Raw genomic sequence first — 19,303 nt, 5'->3', positions numbered from 1 at the left:
ACAGGGATTATACACAATCTCATGTGTAAACCTTGAGCTGTGAGTCATTCAAATGCTAAGGCCTATATTGCTCCCATTTCCTGAGGACTGCGGAGAAATCTCTTGCAGACAAGCTACAACACAATTATCTTGTCTTGCTGGACTAACCCTATTCCTTCTACATTGATTTTGTCACTGCTGCCCAAAGGGAACTTCACGACCATTTGCATTTTTAAATAGGTCAGTGTGTGTGTGTCTGGGAGAACTGTAAGTAAATGCTCATTATGTAAAACAGATCATTCTTTCTGGAATGTGAAAAGAGATATAGAAAGGCTGTTCTTTCCAATTATAAGCTTTGAAACCTCATCTGTTTCCTCTCCTTGCCTTTCAAAGTTATTAAGTGGAATAACTGCTTCTCCATTTCTCCACAATACCTCAGTCTTTGTCTGTTTTAAAGTCTGCCTCTCATATATTCTTGGTGCCTGTGGGACACTTAATGGAACTCCCACTGTTCCATTTCTCCTCAAGACTAATGTTCTCCTCATGCCCAGGGAACATCACAATAACTCACTGCTTTTTTTTCTTCATTTATTCCCATCCTCCCCAGATCTTCTGTCATAAAACGTTTGCACTGACATACCTTCTGTAAATGAAGTCTTTTCCAACTGAAGTCCATCAAAAGTCTTTCATCTGCCTTCCCTGGGAGATATCATAAGTAAACAACTTTCCCTAATTACAGAGTGAGAATAATCAACAGGCAGAGATATTTTGGTCAGAGCATGGTGCTAACAACACCAAGGTTGTGGGTTCAATGCCTGTATGGGTCACTCACTTAGAAGTTGGACTTGATCACCCCTGTGTGTCCCTTCCAACTCAGGATATTCTGTGAAACTTCGAATAAATGGCCCCTAAAGAGCCTTCAACAGAACTAGGAATAAAACCCTACTGTTGCTGTCCTCAACTAGTGAACCATATTAGATCTATTACACTCTTAGAAAATAAAACAATGAGAAAAATTTAATGCAACTATGGAGGAAACCCTGTTTCTCTTACTGTTTAATTTACAGGTTGATTTAGATGTAATCATTGAGGATTCACCTGTTATAGAATTCACCTCTTCTGGAGTACCACCTTTATCTTTCAAGAAATCTGACCACCAGATCTCACAGAGTTTTGAGCCACCCCTTGTGACAAAGCCACAGACCCCTTACAAGGAGCATGAAGCAAGCCCACCCAGCTAAGCTATGTGTATTGTCCCACATATATATCTGTGTAACTGCAGGTGCTCCCAAGTTTTCCTCATTTGTTAGCCACAAAAGTACTAAAGAGAGAAACCTTCCTTATCTTTGTCTGTTAAAGGCATTTCTGCATTAAGTGCATTATCCAAAGATAATGCTACTGTTGCTACTAATCAATGGCTTAATAGCTACAAAACACACTGATAGTCTGGTACTTTAAGGGATAGCATATAAAACAAAAGCAAGTTCATTAAACATACCCAATTTCCCTATCACCAAACCAACTTTCCTTCCCAAAATCTTTATTCCTCTTACTCGGGGAGAAAAAGGATATACTTGCTGGCTGATGTTATCTTTGATGAATTCCCCCCAGAAAATGAAGTGAATCAGCAAGTTAAGCTGCTAGAAGATCAGATGTTAGTTAAAGGTGGGAATTCAGATGATATGCAAATTTGTACAGTACCCAGCACAGTTCTTTGAAAGGTGGATTACTATCATTTATGCTATGCTCTTCTCTTCTTATGCTATGCTCTCATTTAGCTTCTAAACCTTGGTGTTCAACTGAAATGTAGAGATCCTACAGCTTGCGACTACTGAAAGTTCCAAGGAGTAATAGGGAGGAATCTACATCACAATCTCTAGACAAAGATTATATGAATTCTCAACTCACCTTGCTGAGCCATTTCTTATCCTTTGCAGGCAGAGAAATCACATTCTCAACATTCAGGACAACTGTGGACTAGGAGATTAAATTCACAAAGGACTCACACAGTATTAAGGCATCACAGGAAAATGCTCTTGGAGGGCTCTCAGCCATTCAGATCAGGGCCTTCAATGCTGGCCTGCTAAGGACCAAAGGATAAAAATTCTCTCCACCCCACTCCCTCCTTTTTCAGTAAGTAAAGGGTCCCTAAGCATTCTGATACAGCTCCTGTAACTCTTGTGAAAAGTCAGCAGAGGGGCTATTTCTTCACACTGCAGATATACTTACTCCATGGGGAGAGAACATTTGTCATTTGACTACTTGTATTAGCAGGCTGGAGAAGGCATTCTTATACATCCCAGTCATACAAAACTCCAGCAATCAAGTACTAACAGCTATTTTACCTTTCTTTTCCTAGCATTATGTCTGATCCACATGCTTGAGGCAAAAATATCTGCACCACAGTTGGTCTCCTCAGGGGCTTGTGCTCCCCTTATGCATTGTCTCAGACAGTAGACAGAAATCGTTTCTAGTTTTACCCTACACTGGAGGTATTTCTGTTTTCTGATAATATCTTGAAAGCTGCAAGATTCACTCCCTTCTGGAGGAAAAGAAAATGACAGTTATTACTGCCTATTATTGTACAGTAAAATAGGAAGAAAGGATGAGACAGAGTTAGAACTCAGTAAGACCATGAAGAAAAACAATCCTTTGGTTTGATATATTTAAAGCAACAGAGAATGTATTTCCATGGTCAATCTACTAATTCCATTATAGAGTCCCCAAACTTTCACAGTAGTCCATACAGCTGAGTTGGTGCATAGGGAGAGGTCCTAAGAATTAACACACTAATAAATATATATGTGACCAAATCTGAGTACTTTTTAGTGCTGCAGAATAACTCATTATTTGGTAACAGCAAAAAGTACTGTAAGTATTTCAGGTTACTGGCAAAGGAGATGCTTTTGATGGCCAACTGTTGAGACTTGTACTGGGAAAGCATCAGAAGGAACAGAATTTTACTGTATCTTAGTCATGCTGTCTTCACAAAGTTAATTGGGAAGAAGCAGATTAATTTCTATCCAGCTTAAATCACTAAAGTACAGTATGTGCAGAGTCAGATGGGCAAAGAATCTATTTTAAGGCACTCATCTCACACATGCACTAAAGTTATGCCTGGTCTGTAAAAACAAAATTGAGAGGTTTTCTAGTTCCTGTTTAGTTCTTTTATTTTCATAAAAGCAAGCGCTATTCCAGAACAGTAGAAGAGGAAAGGTAGACATAATCGTTGCACTTATCAAAACTTGCTGCATGGAAAAATATGATCAAACTTTAAGCTAAGCTTTGTTCAAATGTTTTCCAATTAATTTTCTTGTAAAGAGTATTTCTATGCCAATTTTTTATGCGGAGTTCAATGTGGGTTTTGATCCTTTGGGAAAGGTAAGAGACTAAAAATCACAGCCTTGCCTTTTTTAATATATCTATTTCAGGCCTTCATATCAGAATATAATAGTATTACAAAAGAAAACTTCACCTATTCTGGTTTCCTTTATTTCCTTTAATACGTGATAATCTATTCCTCTAAAATTTTCAGGATCAGTAGTCAAAAGAAGAGTCCAAACTGGTACAGAACTTCTAGAGCTGTCCTCAAAACAGTGCAGAGACATGCTATACACAAACTCCACCCCCCAGAAAGGCAAGTTACCTCCTGCAGAAGTCAGTGCAGCCTTACTTTACCAGCACCTTTAAGTGGTGAGGGTTTGCTGAAAGAACTACTTTATTTATGTGGTAATTCTTCAAAGAATTAAGAAACAAAGGCCTTGGTGGGCCTCCAGTCCCCTGCTAGTACTGTGAACATACTGAGTTTTTAAAAAAATCTTTGTAACCCACATCTCAAAAGAGACACAAGAAAACTTGGAGATTTCCTACATCTGACATCAATTCACAAGTGCTCCCAGCACTGAGCTCCAATACTGTAATGGTACCAAGAGAAGAAGAGAAGAATGAAGATGGAAGGGAAAGGAAGCAAAGCTGAAAATTTAGTGGAAATGAGTTTTCCACTGTCACAAAGCAACAGCTAAATTTAAAGTGCTTATTTCACACTGACAGCGGCGAGGCTGAACAAATCCAAACCCACCCTTACAACCACAGCAGCAACATCTACCACTGTATTTGCCAGCTTAGCAACATGCAAGTCAGAACTCTCATTTGCAGATTATCCCCAACCCTACTGAGATCACAAGGGAATTCCTCCCTTGCCTCATGTGCAAATGCAGACTATAAAAATGGCCTGTGTCTTTAGAATTCACAATTGAGATAACTGATTTTCCTTCCCTTGTTTTCTAATTCCAAAGATCCTGCTCCAACATCAAACAGACAATTCTGTCAAAACCCAAACACCAGAAAAGTTAGCAAGATGTAAATCTACCCTGGCAACTAAGAGACCACAGTGCAGCAGAACAGGTCTCTTCACATTAGAAGTGTTTTGATGGTATGTGTAACACTTCTGTGCCACATTCTAAGGACAGAGATGAAGTCTTGCTTTCAGAATTTTTCAAACATCCTGATACTATACTGTTGACCTGACGTTCATTTCAACCTGATTACTATCACACAAATCACAAGTCTTCAACTATGTAACATTCTAGAAGTTATTTTTTATTACTGTGGCATGTGACAACTGTCCAAGAGGACAAATTTGATTTCTGAGTACAAAAGTAATGAGACCAAACCTGAGAACTGCATAACAGGGAGCAGAGCCCACTACAGTGAGAGAGAAAAATGCTTTGTGCAGAACTGATATAGCCTAGAAACTTAACAGAGTCACAGTATATTGTAACCACAAGAGTCTTCCTCTATGACTCCCAAACCCAGCATTTTGCCCTTTTCTGTGGAGTACTCTCAGTTCCACGCTATGGGCCTAGATCCCTCACATATTACTTACCCTTTCTGGTATAATACTTGTAGATATTCTCCACCTCTCAAACTCCACACTGCAAAATACTTTTTTTAGTCCACACCCCTGCTCTAATTAAGGAAGAGAAGTCTTCACAGTCTTCTTTTTTTTATAGATGCTCTGATAATTTCTCTGCCTATAAAGTACATCACAAGGGATATTCTCCTGCTTGCAGGAAAACAAATGCACTTATTGTTTCCTTTATAGCTGCTTTTGAAGTGAACACCTAACTGCTCTAGTGCTTCTGTGGACTGGTCAGTGTGGCAATTGAAAATGAGAATTCTCAGTGTAAACAGTGAGTCAGCCTACTAAACAATAAGTCAGACTTTGTAATTGAAAATGTGGACTTAAATTAAATGCAAGATCTCTTTCAGTCATCAAATGAGAACCTGAAAGCTGGTCCTTTGCCAAAGAACAAATGTAACATCAGGCTGCTGATGTGACAGACCCTCACTAAATTAGAAGCTTCTGAGATTGAACTCAGAAGCCTGGGCAGAATAAAACATGATTTTTTTGCCTTCCAAGAATTCACTTTTGAGTGAATTTATTTTGAGTCATATATTTTCATTCCTCTTCTCAGTACTAGCAATTCAATCACCACACTGAGCCTACCTGTACATATTGTGCTGTACAGGTAGCAAGAAGATTTATGCAGCAATTCTCCATGAACTAAATGTATATTCCTAGATATAAGCAATACTCTAGAAATGTGGTCAACTAAATCAAAAGAAACAAAGTAACACCATATTCTGCTCACCAGGTTCTATATTCTGTGTGGTCTTGACCCAAGATGTTCTCATCATCTCTACGATATAGTAAAAACTCCTGTACTGGGGTGTTGCAAAGTTCAGAGTTCATAAAGAATAGAGTAAGTATACTCTGCTTCTGTGAAGGGATTTTGATATTCAATGTTTGCATTGTAGGCACAGAAGAGGGGCTTTTGATAAGTTTCCTTTAGGCACTGCATAAGTAGTCACCTGATTTCAGCAAACATGGCTCTGAAGACAAAACCCGACCTTTAAAATATTTTTATTAAACAAAAAAAAAAAAAGTGTAAAAGAAACCCCCAGCCAGTATACTCCATATATTGGCCTTTAAAACACTGATCAAATAATCCTTATTTACAGTTGAGAAAAATATCTTCTGGTGATACAAAAGCTATAAAGGTCTGCAAAAATCACTTGCTCCCTGCCATCTGCATTTGAGAAATGCTTTCAACTCAGTCAGGATAGGATGTAAGACAGGAGAGAGTAGGTTGCTGCGTAAGGAAGTAGGGGCAAAAAGCAATTGCTATTTCCCACACAGGAGCTGTTGGCCAGTATAAACAGCAAATATTCCACAACATTTTGCAACTAAAGATCATGATTCTTCCTTTTTTTGTGATCTTAATACCATTTTGCACAGTATATTTATACATTTATAATAATGAAACAACAGCTTTTAAAGGAATTAATCTGGTTAGAACAGACAAGCATGTGTGAAGGTGTCATTACTGTCTCTTCAGCTCTGTAATCAGACTCTCTTTCTAAGCAGTATTTGACTAGTTTGGATTGCTCTGTGCAGACATTACTCCATCCTGGTTATCAGTATTAACTATTATCACGTATCTATCACAGCTGTCAGTGTACAGCTTTGAGGGATTCTTCTGCTCTGGGTTAGCAGTTCACAGCAGCGTATGGAATGGACACAGAACTGCGTCATTCTCCTTTTAGTACCAGGAGCATCTACAGTAACCCTACTAGTTAGATGTCTAAAAAAATCAAAAATCCCAGCACATGAAACATGAAAATGTGTAACAGAAAGGGACAGAGACCTTGGGCTGCTGCTGAGCTGACAAGAGAGAACCTGTAGTACAGAGATGACCATAATTACTGATCTGGGGTCAGTGTGGCAAAATCAGCACACCTGGTGCAAAATCAGCACACCCTGCTGTGTGCTTTAGATTCTGTTGTGTATTTCAAACTATTAACTTGTGAGTCCCTGGCCTAGAATTTTCTCCCACAAGCTTCTGTGGTGGTTTTCATGGTGCTTTGTTGGGTTTTTTTGCTTTCTCTTGTTTCTTGTTTATTTGAGTTGGTTGGTTCATTTTTTTTTAAAACATGACAATAAGAGACTTTTCCCCTTCTGTAACAATAAACCTATAGGGTTACCTCAACTAAATATTCAGTATTACCTGGTAACCTTGCTGTGACATTTGTGTCTTCCTTCCCAGGCAATGCAACAAGAGTTTCAGGTATCAGAGCAGATTCTCATTAAATTTAGAAGTGTTCAGCTAATACAAAGGACAAGCTAAATTCAGTTCTAAAGACAAGAAAAAAAAAAAGATGCCTTAAAGGTATCATTACTTCCCAAATACTTCAGATAATTTCAATCTTCTGTTCTAGTTTTGAAAGTCAGATGACATTTATACCAGCTGGAAACGTTTCTGGGATTCCTGTTCTCATTTGAGAAAATAAAGATAGATGCGCTGTCTTCTCATTAACATCTTTTTTTTGTGTCCCATTTCACAGACATCTCTTCCAAACTTTGCTTCTATAGTCACTATATATCACTGGTCACATCATGTCCAGCTACAAACAGAAGAAACAGATTTGAAAGAAGCAGCATTGAAGTTATAACTTACATGTGTTCAGTGCTGAGAAAACCAAGCAAATTTGGAAATCCTTATCATGTAACATAAATAGATTGCACAGAATTCAGTACTAATCTTCTATAAAGTCCAAAAACAATCCTAAAAATCTCATCTTCACATAATCATCTGTGCAATTTATAGATTTTTAAAAGTACAGTCCAAATGTAGCAATCTGTCTGTTATCGAAGCTTCTTTAAAACCATCTACACCATCAGCTTAAGCCTTGGAGACAGATTTGTAATGAGTCAGCCTGTAAAAGATGGCTAAAATATTTATTAAAAAACCTGGTATCCTTGAATTTCAGCAAGCCTATATAGAGAAGTTTAATTTAAAAAATCAAAACATCTTTTTAAAAATGTTTTTGAGATTTCAACCCACATAACTAGCTGTTCAAGATCTACAAACCTTTGAAAATGCTATTATAGTAAATTATAACAATTCACTGTTAAATGAGTGGCTCACTGGCTATTTTGAAGCATACTAGAAGCCACATTTCGCCCCTGTAAACACTTCTGTTACTATATCACATAGTATTTGCCATCACAAAATTATACACCTGGATAAGTTTTACAACAGCAAGTAAGTAATTTCATGTGGCTCTTCTGATTCAATTCCTCCGGTGTTTTCTAAGCCATGCACTCTAATATCTACTGCTTTAAGAAGCATTTGGCTCTCTCATTGCACCTTGCACTTAGACCTTAATTTTAAAGCCACACCATATCTTTATGGTACTCACCAGATCATCAACGTCACCACCTTCATCTGTAGGAGGCAGAGTTTCATTTTTCTGTTCTTTTGGAGCCAAGAACTAAAAAAAAAAAAAAGTATTTATGCGATACTGATGAAACTGAGAGCCTTTAATGTTAAATTAACAGAATGTCTCCTCTGTATATCAAAACAAAGCCACCTGATATTAAAAACCAGGAAGGAAATATTTTCTGGTTTCCACCCTCCAAAACCATATTAAACTACAAAAAACTTTGTAAGATTTACTTTTAAAGGATTTTATGTGTCAAAAACCAGACATAAAGATATGGTTCTTGAGACAAAACATTGTGAGGCTGTAGAGCACCCTGTGATAAGGGTACTGCAAATATTATTCCCTTGACTAAGGGAGGATAAGAAAGATGCATAGAAGAGAAATCATTTGAAGTCTACTATGTCCACAGAAACAACCTGAGGCACAAAAAGTTTTTGAGACATCAGTGGCTGCAGCCTGGGATTATACATTTTTCTCTACCCAGCCCTTTTTGTCCACTGTCAGATGGGATTCTGGATTTGACCAGGTTTATGACCTTAAAAAATATTGTGTGTAGCTACAAAATGCTCAGGGATAACAAAATACCTCCAATGATATGAGTACATATACGAGGGTGACCAATGGCTTCTTTGAGACATTTCCTACACACAGCATTCTATTTCTGTGTTGAATTTTTAAGCTTCCCCATTTAATTCAATTAGCATTCACCAAATGAACAACGATATGAATTAAAAAAAACTCTCTTAACATGCAAGATGGAGAATGCCAGTCTTAAAAATGGAAAATTCATTATGCAAAATTACATTGCGTAGCTGCTGATACAACTCACCATATGCACTTCACTTAAAGCATGACATTCATAAACAGAAGAGAAAGGTAAGTTGCTCAGATACTACAAAAACTGAAATCAAACATACAGACAATATCTGGAGTACAACCACCTCCAGATTATTTCACAGATTTTTCTCTTAGCCTAAAAAAACCTAAAACATTAAAATGGTAGGAAAAAAAATGGCAATACTTAACTCTTACTTAAAAAAGCATCCAGTTGTCTACAAGTCCTTGTTACTACCTTTTTACCAATATCCTTAATATAAAATCTTTTTTTTTTCTTCTTACTAAAATGCACAGAACAAGTATACAGAGCTAGAAACAACCCTGCCCCCCAAGAAAACATAGGTATGAAGCTAACAAGGAAAAGCCCAGACTTGGAGTCCTGTCATCCTTAAGTCAGAAACAACTTCACTATAACTCCAGATGATGAAAGAGAACAGCTAAGTAGAAAATAGCCATATTAAACAGGCTATAAATACCTGCTTAGATAACTCTTTTGTGCTCCTAAAAGGGAGTTGCTATTCAGCTGGGGACTTCAACTGTATCAGCCAGAGAGGTTGTGTAAGAGGTCATGGGATCCCTATTAACATCACCAATCTCTACAAACCATACACTTGTAGTATAAAAAGCTTAAGCATTATTTAAAATAAATAAAATATTCTGATCCTTCTCTAGAATCCCAGTGACAGCTTTAGGCATGGGGTAAAACTCTGATTTTCCTGTTGCATCCTCTAGGATGATAAGCAAATACATCATGTTTGGGTAACACCACAGACAGAGGACACAGGCAACCTCTGCCTCATTGTCTCAGTGACCAAAGGTCAGACCTTTCCTACATCCTAAGCTGCAACAACCAAGAGAAATATAGAAATCTCACTCCACAGACAACATTCATGTTCTAACATGCTGAGTTTAACTTATTGTAGAGATTCTGTAGCTGAAAAGGTAGGGAATGTCACAGAAGGAATTAGATTTTCAGGATGCTGTATGTCTGTTTATCTTTTTTGTTGGAAGAGTTCTTAATCTAGTAGTAATATAAAGCACATACTACGAAACTAAAAGCTAATAACATTTGTCAGCTCTGAAAGGCTTTTTGTGCCAGATCAAATTTCCTTTTTTCACATTTAATTAAGAGTCAACTAGTATTTCTGGAAGTAGCACATTTATCAAAATTTTTACAATCAGCTTTCTCATGCTAAATTATGCAAAGGAAACTAAAAGCTAGAGAAATGTACAATGAAGATTTGCAGCAAATTGAAACCTGAAGTTTCCATCAAATGCTGAACATCTGAAGTTGGGTTTTTTCCCTGAAAACCTGTTTTACATTTATGCAAAAGCAAATTACATATAATAGCTGTGCTGAAATCCATTATCTTCCCCAAAGCAACCAGAAAAAGCACTTGACATTGCTGCTCTTTTAACCTACCTTCCTCATGCTCTAAAAAGAATATCTCCACTATTAAAGGGCGGGAAAAAAAGTTCTCAGTGATAGGAAAATATGCATGCACAACCTACCTCAAGCAAAAAGAAAAAGGAAAGTTTGACCTGTCTAATAAGCAGCCTGGTAAGTCTTTCATTTTCCTGCAGACAGCAACTCTATATAACCTGTAATCTTACAGACAAAACAGTCATGAAACTACTAGCAGCTAGTAAACTGCATGTAAAAGAAAGGGCTTCTGTGTCACAAAGAACAACACTGACAGACAACCCCGTGACCTACAGGCTTGCACATAACCTCTACAGAGATGAAGAAAACTTGTATCTTACTCTGTAGGGAATTTTGAAAAAATCCAATATAACCCTTAAGTGAAGAGTATGGCTTTCAGAAAACAAATTAAGCACTTTTGCAATCTGCTGTAGACCTAGGAAAATGCTGGCTTTGTATTACACAGGAAAACTGTGGCAGGGTTTAATTGGACCAAAAAGGACTAGATTTTATACCAGCCCCACAATATCAAGATAAAATATTCTATCCCTGCAGATCTTACTCCAAGAATACACAGTCTTGCAGATTCTTAATGAAAATGTCATATGACTTAACAGACAATGGGAATTAGGGTTCTGGGTTTGGATTTGGACAGTGTGTGGGGAGATGGTTATCTAGTGAATATCTGGAATTACCAACTGCTTAGTTAGCAAAGAGATGCAATCCAATTAGTCTGGAAGTTAAAGTAACTATCATATTAGAGAACTGCTGCAAAACGGATTTCATGCAGTATCTTGTATTCCTCCAATTTAATGGCACGATATAGCTACTGTATGACCAAATGATCAATCACGAAATGACCTTCAGTCACAAAACAGTTTCCTATATTGCAATATATGATGACTGCAGGATGATGGTAAACAGAAATGTAAATTTGCAGTCAGCCTGTAAATGCCTTCTCCAGCTTAGCCTGGCAGCTGTGAATCCAGTTCATACTCTATCATTTGTGCTGCATTCCTATGGAGGCACAGTATTATTTAACCACCACAAGGTCACAGTGAAGACAATGGTATGCTGCAAGGTCTTTGTGGTTACTAGAGATTTCTTTAAGGAACAGTGGCTATTTCACACAGCATTAGCACATTTTTTGAGCATCAGTGGTAGTTTCAGACTAGAAAGTACAGTTTTCAAGAACAATATTGTCTTAGGAAGTTTCCAATTCATAGCACTTGAAGTAGATAAAAAAGACTGATACTCTTTAAAACCACCACTGGGGGAAAAGTTGCTCTATCGTTTATGTGCAATGATAAACAGCCAGAAGGTCCTTCATGTCTAGACAAATCAGCATACTCTGTCATTTGTATCCTGCACATGTGCTCAGCTTTCTGGACTCCTGGTTTGTTAGCTTTTATTTTCATAACACTTCTGTGCCTTCTTCACCTAGAGGTAAATTGTTACAGATGAAAAAAGCAGTTTCTAAAATACAGCTTCTTTCTAGTCATTAACTAAATCATAGCGAACCTACTTCTACCCACTTCTGGCTATTGCTTATGGAAGGCCTGGAAGTTGCAAAAATCAATGTGCCATCTTTTATAAAAGCTACTTCTCTGCAAAATGGTGATTTTAGACACAGTTTTACCTTCAGGGGGGTCTGTGATACAAGGACCTTTTTCCTAAACTAGCAGCCTGATACAAAAACATCCATCTTATCCTCTCCACACAAAAATAATTTTTGACAGCAGCTCTGAATTCTGCTTCCTTCCAAAGAGAAGGCATCATTCTGCCTGTTACAATTCAGTCCTTTGTAACTGGAACATCCTTCATTCATTACTGTAGTTACTAAAATGCTACATATATGTAGAAACTATACCGGTAAATAGTCCAAAACTCCCATTTCCAAAAGAATCTAATATGATCACCAATAATACCCCCAGCATCGCATATGATGTCCACCAATCCACAAGAGCTGCATGAAGTGAAAATATAAGTATCACTGCATGTATGGTGAAAACTAGCCTCAACAACTTAAATTGCTGGAGTTCATAAAACCTTTAAAAAAAAGTATTGGATTTTTGAACTGGTGCTACCAGTGAGAACATATTTCTTCCTGTGAAGTTCAAATAGTGATCTTACATATGTAAACAGCTCTCTGCAGTTCCACTACACTGAGTTGCTGAAGTTCCTGTTCTTTGTAGAGGATATTTTCAGATAATTTCAATACCTGCTACTTTTAAAAGATCAATTGCAGTAAAACATTGTAGTATATGCTAAGGTATTTTTTCTCTGAAATGCAGAAGTTTCAATTGTGTGGCAAATGAACATTCTTATTTCTTCATATGGATCTTACTCAATTCCACAGCAAGGGCTCTATACAAACAGATGCTCATGAAAAAAATGATACCTCCTTAGCCTCTTCACCCGTCACCAAACTTCCTTCTGCTTCATCTTTAGTGATCAAAGAAATTCTTTCTGGGGAAAAAAGAAAAAAAACATCATAAAAATATCATTAGAAGGCTTCCCAAAAATTCACCTAATGTTAGAAGTGAAAAAAATGTTTCACATTCCAACTTCTGGATGTGTCATCATCACCAGCATAAAAGAGTATCACTCAAAGGAAAATGTGACTTGCATAAATGAGTCAACTATGATATAAAATATGATATAAAAATAAATTAATGAGCATATTCATAAGCTTGCGGAAGTATCCATTTAGGAAACTGCTAATATTGTGACAATCAAACTAATGAGACACTGAAATCATAGATCACAGACGAAATGCTGAAAATCTATTAAAAAATTATACTTTTAGTCATTCACAGCATGCTCTCAGGTCCTCAGCAAAAATTAACTCCTAGAATTCAGACACTTGTGCTGTGATTACCCAGTCTGACTATCAAAGTGCTGGTCCTGCCACACTTTGCTCCTTGGTTGTGCCAGCAGCACTACCCCCGCCAAAAAAAAAAAAACTTCAAAAAAATCTCCATTTATTTTGACCCCAAGTTTTTCCAGTCCAGTTCATCACTTAGCCATACAAATGCTCGTGCTCTAATAAGCAGCTGTGGGTGTGAGAGAAAAGAACAGGAGATTCATAGAAATTTCAGCAGCCGTGTAAGTGTAGAATCACCTCCTTGTGCCCACAGAGCCACATGGCAGGGTTTCATGAAACAAAGATCTGCCTTTCTTCTGAGCCAATAACTCATTAACTTACATCCATCTTCTTTTGGTGATAGCAGTCACTCATGACAAGACCCAATGCACATCACACTTGGTGAAAAGAGGGGATGGGTCACGTGGCAAGAATGAGAGAAAACAGAACTTCTGCTCTTGTTAGCAGCAAGTAAAAAGCAATTTCATCTGCCTACTGAGAACAGCCAGATTATGCATTAAGCATCAAGATTTCATTTCACCATGTTCTCAAAGCAAGATAATCTATGCTGCATGAAAACATCATCTTTCCTTGTATTTCTTTGTTTGGTTGATTTTTTCCTCAAAACCGTACTCCAGTTTGTCAAAAACTCTGAGTTATACTAACTAAAAATTATTCATGGCTTTGAAAGATTCAAGTTTGCTACTTTCTAAGTTTATTGGTTTCTTTCTCCAAATTTATACAGAGAAGGTCCCCTACAGCACTACTGAATATAATGTTCTTGTCAGTGTTGCCCTGTGCTGTTTTTTTCACATTGCTAAACAAATTCCCATCCTGTAATTCAAAGCTGGATGAAGTAGACATTACAGCATGTCTGGAGTTCATCAGTTTGAATGGTACTACACAAAATCACAGCAATTAATTTTATAGCATGCACCCTTCAGATATACAGCTGGGCATTTAACAGATTTTCTTAGCATTAGTTCCAATTAAAAACAAGAGTATGATGTAGAAGATTATTTTTTAGTCCACTACATTTTCTATTTGTGAAAAATGTTCCTTTATTTATCACTTGTGTAGTCTCTGAATATCTTTTAGAATAGCACTGCCTTGTATCTCCCAGTTTAATCATAGGTAGGTGTCATATTACCACATATTCTGTCCTTCAGGTTGCTTAAATACAAAATGATCAGTGACACATTTCAACGCTATCTATGACTTTTTGGAAGCTCAGACGGCAAGAATCTTTTTATAGCTCTAGTGCATGAGTTTTTTCCATTTATTCTGAAATTGTGTCTTCTTCTCCTTGCCCCATAACATGTAATTTGTCTCTTCTTCCACAATTAATTTACCATTTCAACAAGACTTGGCAGTGCATTAAATAATGCTGATATGAAACTATTAGTGCAGAAAAGAAAGTTATTTTTGGTGGTTTTTTTTGTTCTTTGTTTTTTTTTTAAATAGGCTGCAGGAATGAAGCATATCAAAATGCTGCAGTGGGGTTAGTTTAAGTGCCCCACTGCTAATGAAGTTTTCTTACTTAGTGGATAAATGCAATACAAATAGAAATTTCTGGTTTTTATTAAATGCCATCCTACCTTGTACCATGATCTCCCAGAAATCAGATAAGGCTTTATCTTCCAACTTTGATTTCAAGGCCTGCAGAAAATCATTAAAGCACTGCACCTTGGACAGCTGAAAAAAATGTAACAGCAAATGTAAGCAAGAAATGTTAAAACTACTAAAGTGCGTTGCAAGCTTAATTCTTCATGAAGTCATTTAACATGGTGAACACAAAAGTCTCTACAGAATTTGGGTTCTTCTTCTATTAAAATTGTGAGTTCTAAGGAAAGGCGAGCCACAAAAAGCATCCCTCAGAATGCAAGAAAGGCTTTCTTGTAACTAGCTTTGTTGAAGAAGAAAATTGTAGGATTGTACTTTTAATTAGCACAAGCATCAGGTCATAGGCCTTCTATTTTATGTTTAAACAAAAACTACAGCAAGTAACACCAGAGAGGCTAGTCCCCATTCCAGCAACAATAAAAACCCCTATAAAATGCAACTCTATTTCTAAAATTTGAAACATATTTAAAGTTAAATTATTTTTGCTGCAGCAATAGATTATCAAGCAAATAGGTCCATCATGCCCTTAACTTGAAAGAAGTCAGAGTATTCACACATTAACATTACCTTCATGGCCTCCTCTCTAAAAACTCTGATACAGTCCATCCCTTTCATGTAGTACTGTGAACCTTTATTTTCCAAGAACTGATCAATGCGGTTTATCAACTGCTGACTCACTGGAAGACAAGGAGAAATAAACTGATAAATAAATAAAAGAATGCACACTTTCAAGGAAAAAAAATATCCAACTTTTCTTTTACATCTCTCTTTTTCTATTCCACAGGCATCTAAGTATTTAATCATATCCACACTGCCTCAAGCTATGCAAGCTGATAATTGTTATATAAGTTACTGACAATAATTTCAGCCTCTCTGGAAAAGCCAGATATACTAGGAAGAACCTCATGCATGTCCAAAGCATACTTTTCCCTGAAAGCCAAGGAAAAAAAGCAGTGGTCTAACTTGTTTGATAAAAATTTGGGATCCTAAAGCTTAGGGAGGTTAATGTTCTACAACACAAGCATATCCCCTATACATCCTTTGCAATCAATTTTCAATTGTATTTCAATATTCAATGTGTATTTCAATAAAAGCATTAAATTTATGAGAAAAGTATAATAACATCAAACAGACATGCGTAGGGTGACTGCAGTTAAAAGACCTTGCTGCTATTGACATCAGAGTATGTCTTGTCTCTTGCACAGGTAGTTTGATAATTTTTCATCAGAGCAAAGAGGTTTGTGATTATAGATTATAAAGTGTGCATGCCTGACAGGAAGAATCAGAAGTAAACATGAGACCAGTACCAACAAGAAGGGGAACAGCAGTTTTACCCTCACTGTTGAGGTAAGGATAAAAATGTAGGGAGCTGTAAACCACTGCAAACAGACAAGAGAAAATGTCACCCAAGAGCTCTGCAAATCCAAACTAATTTCTGCTGGATTTTAGTAATTTACCTTCTCTTCATGTTTACTTACAGTTTAAAAACTGTCCAATTTTACCCTCTGGCAAACACCTCAGCCAGGGAAAAACAAGTGTGAGGAGGATAAAACAGTGATCTATAAACTCAGAAGCATTGTGAAAAGAATGAATAGGGAGTTGATAGTGCTCTGCCTCTCTCAAAACAGGAGCCAAGACTTGGGTTAAGAACAAACAATAAAACAGGATCTTTTGAAACATACATCAGCAGTTAACCCCTTTACCAAAGGCTGATTTAAGTTTTGACAACTTAAAAAAATGTCTGTTAGAATTCTTAAAAGAGGATGTCTGTCAAGGGAGATTACCAGTGCTGTTGCCACTGAAAAAAAAGATTCAGGAAAGCTTTCTGACCAAGTCACAGCACCTGCCCGTCCTGTTCTTGTACTGTTAAAGACCAGTCAGTGGACTAGCAGAACCTTTCCCCTGATCTATAGCACTTCCCAGCTCCAGATGTTATATGGGCACAGACATCACTTCAAGAACCTCAGCTGTAGAAACATCAACAAAGAAAAGCACCTGCCAGAGTGGTGGAAGAAACAAGAAATAAAACCACCAAGAAGAAGACATTGTTTAAGTACTGTGTTCCTCTCTGCTCACTGTGAGCATGCACAGCACCAGCTGTTACATAATTTTCTATAAAATGCCTAATTGAACTGAATCTGACGGACAATATCTCTGCATAGTGTGAAACAAGGCATGTTTGGTATTCCCCCACTAGGTTTTGACAGTTTCTAGAAAAGGAGTCAGATAATGGTTCTGCCCAACAGCAGCTACAGCACAACAAAGTGTGCTAAAGTGCCTACTGTGCCAGAGGTAATCAGTTCACTCTCTATTTATTTCACCAGTAGCTGACAAACTAAATTGAAGTCTAACTACTTAAGCTTCCCAAGTTAAGTCAGTCCATTTTTTTCATGGTTAATGGTTTTCTCATTAAATGTTCTAATTTCTTATGAATTGCACTAATAAAAGCAAGTCCTGCTGGTGTTTTCAGTGGTGGTGGTGGTTTTTTTTTAAATACTGCCTTCTCATTGATGTGTTAAATTAAAACCCCAGGCACTATAAGGGTGCACTAAAAGTCTTTATTGTCAGAAAGATTCCAGCATACTGTTTGAAATTATCTGACACTCTACTACTTCTTTTGCATTTAATTTTTTTTTAATCCCTTTCCATTTGATTGCCCTGGCAGCCATCAGAAGAAAAGACTTTCTTGCTACTGACTGTGAGATGCCTCCTTTTGAAATCTGTGGTAAGGAACTAAATGAAACCTGCAATGTTTTACCAGGCACTGAGAGTCCATAATACAGGCAGCAAACAGGTTACATGGCAACAGTATTAAAGTCACATTCCTCTAATATCCTGAGGTAGCTTGGCTAAAAAGCTGGTTCTGTCCATTTGGTTTCCCTTAAATGATAGGCCAATGATGGATGAATCTAAAATAGACAAAATTTCCTATGTTCTGATTAGACTACCAAATTACCTCAGGGGGCCAAACGTAATATTAAAAAGAGCAGATAAGGATTATATCAGGAAATTCTTGAAGTGGTTGCTGTTCCTTTACACTTCTAATCTGAGAACTTCATTGATTACCTGCTGCCTTTTCATTAGTCTGAATCTTTGGGTCTGGATGATGCAAAAAATAGGTGTCCCTGTTTTGGAGCAAGGCATGTTCTGCATAAAGATGTCTTTTTAGCTAAGCTGTGATAAGCATTAACTCTGATGTGTCTCAGACAAATCTCAGGCATCGAGGTTTTGAGGAGTAGGCCCTTGAGTTACAAACTGACAGCTTATTCAGGACATTCCTCTGTAATTGTAGCTTTTTTCTTCTCTCCCAACTTCCCTAACTCCACACACTCTTAAGGAAGTGAACAACAGACTTCTACATTTTGCATTAACTGGAATTTCCAGCACTCCTAATAACCACCACATTCTGCAGAACATCCCAAGAAATTTTAATGTCCTCTTTCCTCTTTCTACTGTACCTGACTGGTTAGATAACAAATATAGTTATTAACGGTTGGAGAACTGCAGGAAAAAATAAGTCCCAGAATAGAAGATCTTTTAGTTCTAGCAGAATTTAATCCCTTCCCCTCTGGCATTCGGATACATTTGCTACTCCAAAATACATTCACTAGTGCTGTCATTTTTTGTGAAATATGCCATGAACAATTATATTCACTTGTTATCTCTGAACAGCTACAATACAGAAGTGCAGTTATATTTTCATGTTTGTTCAGTTCAGCTTTTGGTCTTGATTACTATATCAATAAGATTACACAATAATAGCCAAAACTGTCTATTATTACAATCCAAGCTTGATTCCTTGGAGATTCCCACCCCCAAAAAAAAAAATCAGGTTTAAAAAAAAGTCTTCCTTTAGACAAAAGACTCACGTTAATCTTCTGATTTACGTGCTGCTGGTGATAATGATTTGTATTCATGGGCAGTGTTTAAGGTGTGATTCACTGACAAATCAGTTAAATCACCTGATAATTCATTTTAAAATACTGCTCTGTATCATCTTTCTAGAACTGAAAAGAAGAAAGAAATTCTGAACTGAAAAATGTACTAATTTTTAAGGGCCTCCTTAGTCTTTAAGCTAAGAAATAAGAATGTTAAGACCAAGAGCTGTTGCTTGTTGAACTAATCCAATACCCTCTGAGGTGCTGTTCAGTTTTGAAATGGTGTCTCTAAATGACCTGTGAGTATGGATCACCGTGATTGAGGCTGGATGTCTGAAGGACATACGACCAAAATCCCTGCTAAAAACAGGGTTCACTGTGGAACAGGTGCCTCAGTGCCCCAGAGAC

General features: G+C 37.2%; 1 protein-coding gene across 4 annotated transcripts in view; it reads right to left on the bottom strand.

The window, feature by feature from the left end:
• Positions 1 to 5,889: 5,889 nt before the first annotated feature.
• Positions 5,890 to 19,303, bottom strand: part of XRCC5 (X-ray repair cross complementing 5) — a 50,465-nt gene continuing 37,051 nt past the window's right edge. For 3 of the 4 annotated variants that reach the window (XM_030277271.4, XM_072932038.1, XM_072932039.1), the window contains 5 exons: positions 15,585 to 15,694; positions 14,993 to 15,089; positions 12,930 to 12,997; positions 8,245 to 8,316; positions 5,890 to 7,446 (listed from right to left, as the gene is read on the bottom strand). In XM_030277271.4, coding sequence (XP_030133131.4) covers positions 7,432 to 7,446; positions 8,245 to 8,316; positions 12,930 to 12,997; positions 14,993 to 15,089; positions 15,585 to 15,694 — 362 coding nt within the window. In that variant the 3' untranslated portion in view covers positions 5,890 to 7,431. Of the gene's footprint in view, positions 7,447 to 7,466; positions 8,317 to 12,929; positions 12,998 to 14,992; positions 15,090 to 15,584; positions 15,695 to 19,303 lie in introns of those variants that run through there. The other variant, XM_072932037.1, reaches the window with a different exon arrangement.

This window comes from Taeniopygia guttata, chromosome 7 (genome assembly GCF_048771995.1).
Source record: "Taeniopygia guttata chromosome 7, bTaeGut7.mat, whole genome shotgun sequence".
In the NCBI taxonomy this organism is placed as follows: domain Eukaryota; kingdom Metazoa; phylum Chordata; class Aves; order Passeriformes; family Estrildidae; genus Taeniopygia; species Taeniopygia guttata.
Note: the sequence above shows the minus strand (reverse complement) of the source record. Positions and strands in the feature narration are given on the sequence as shown.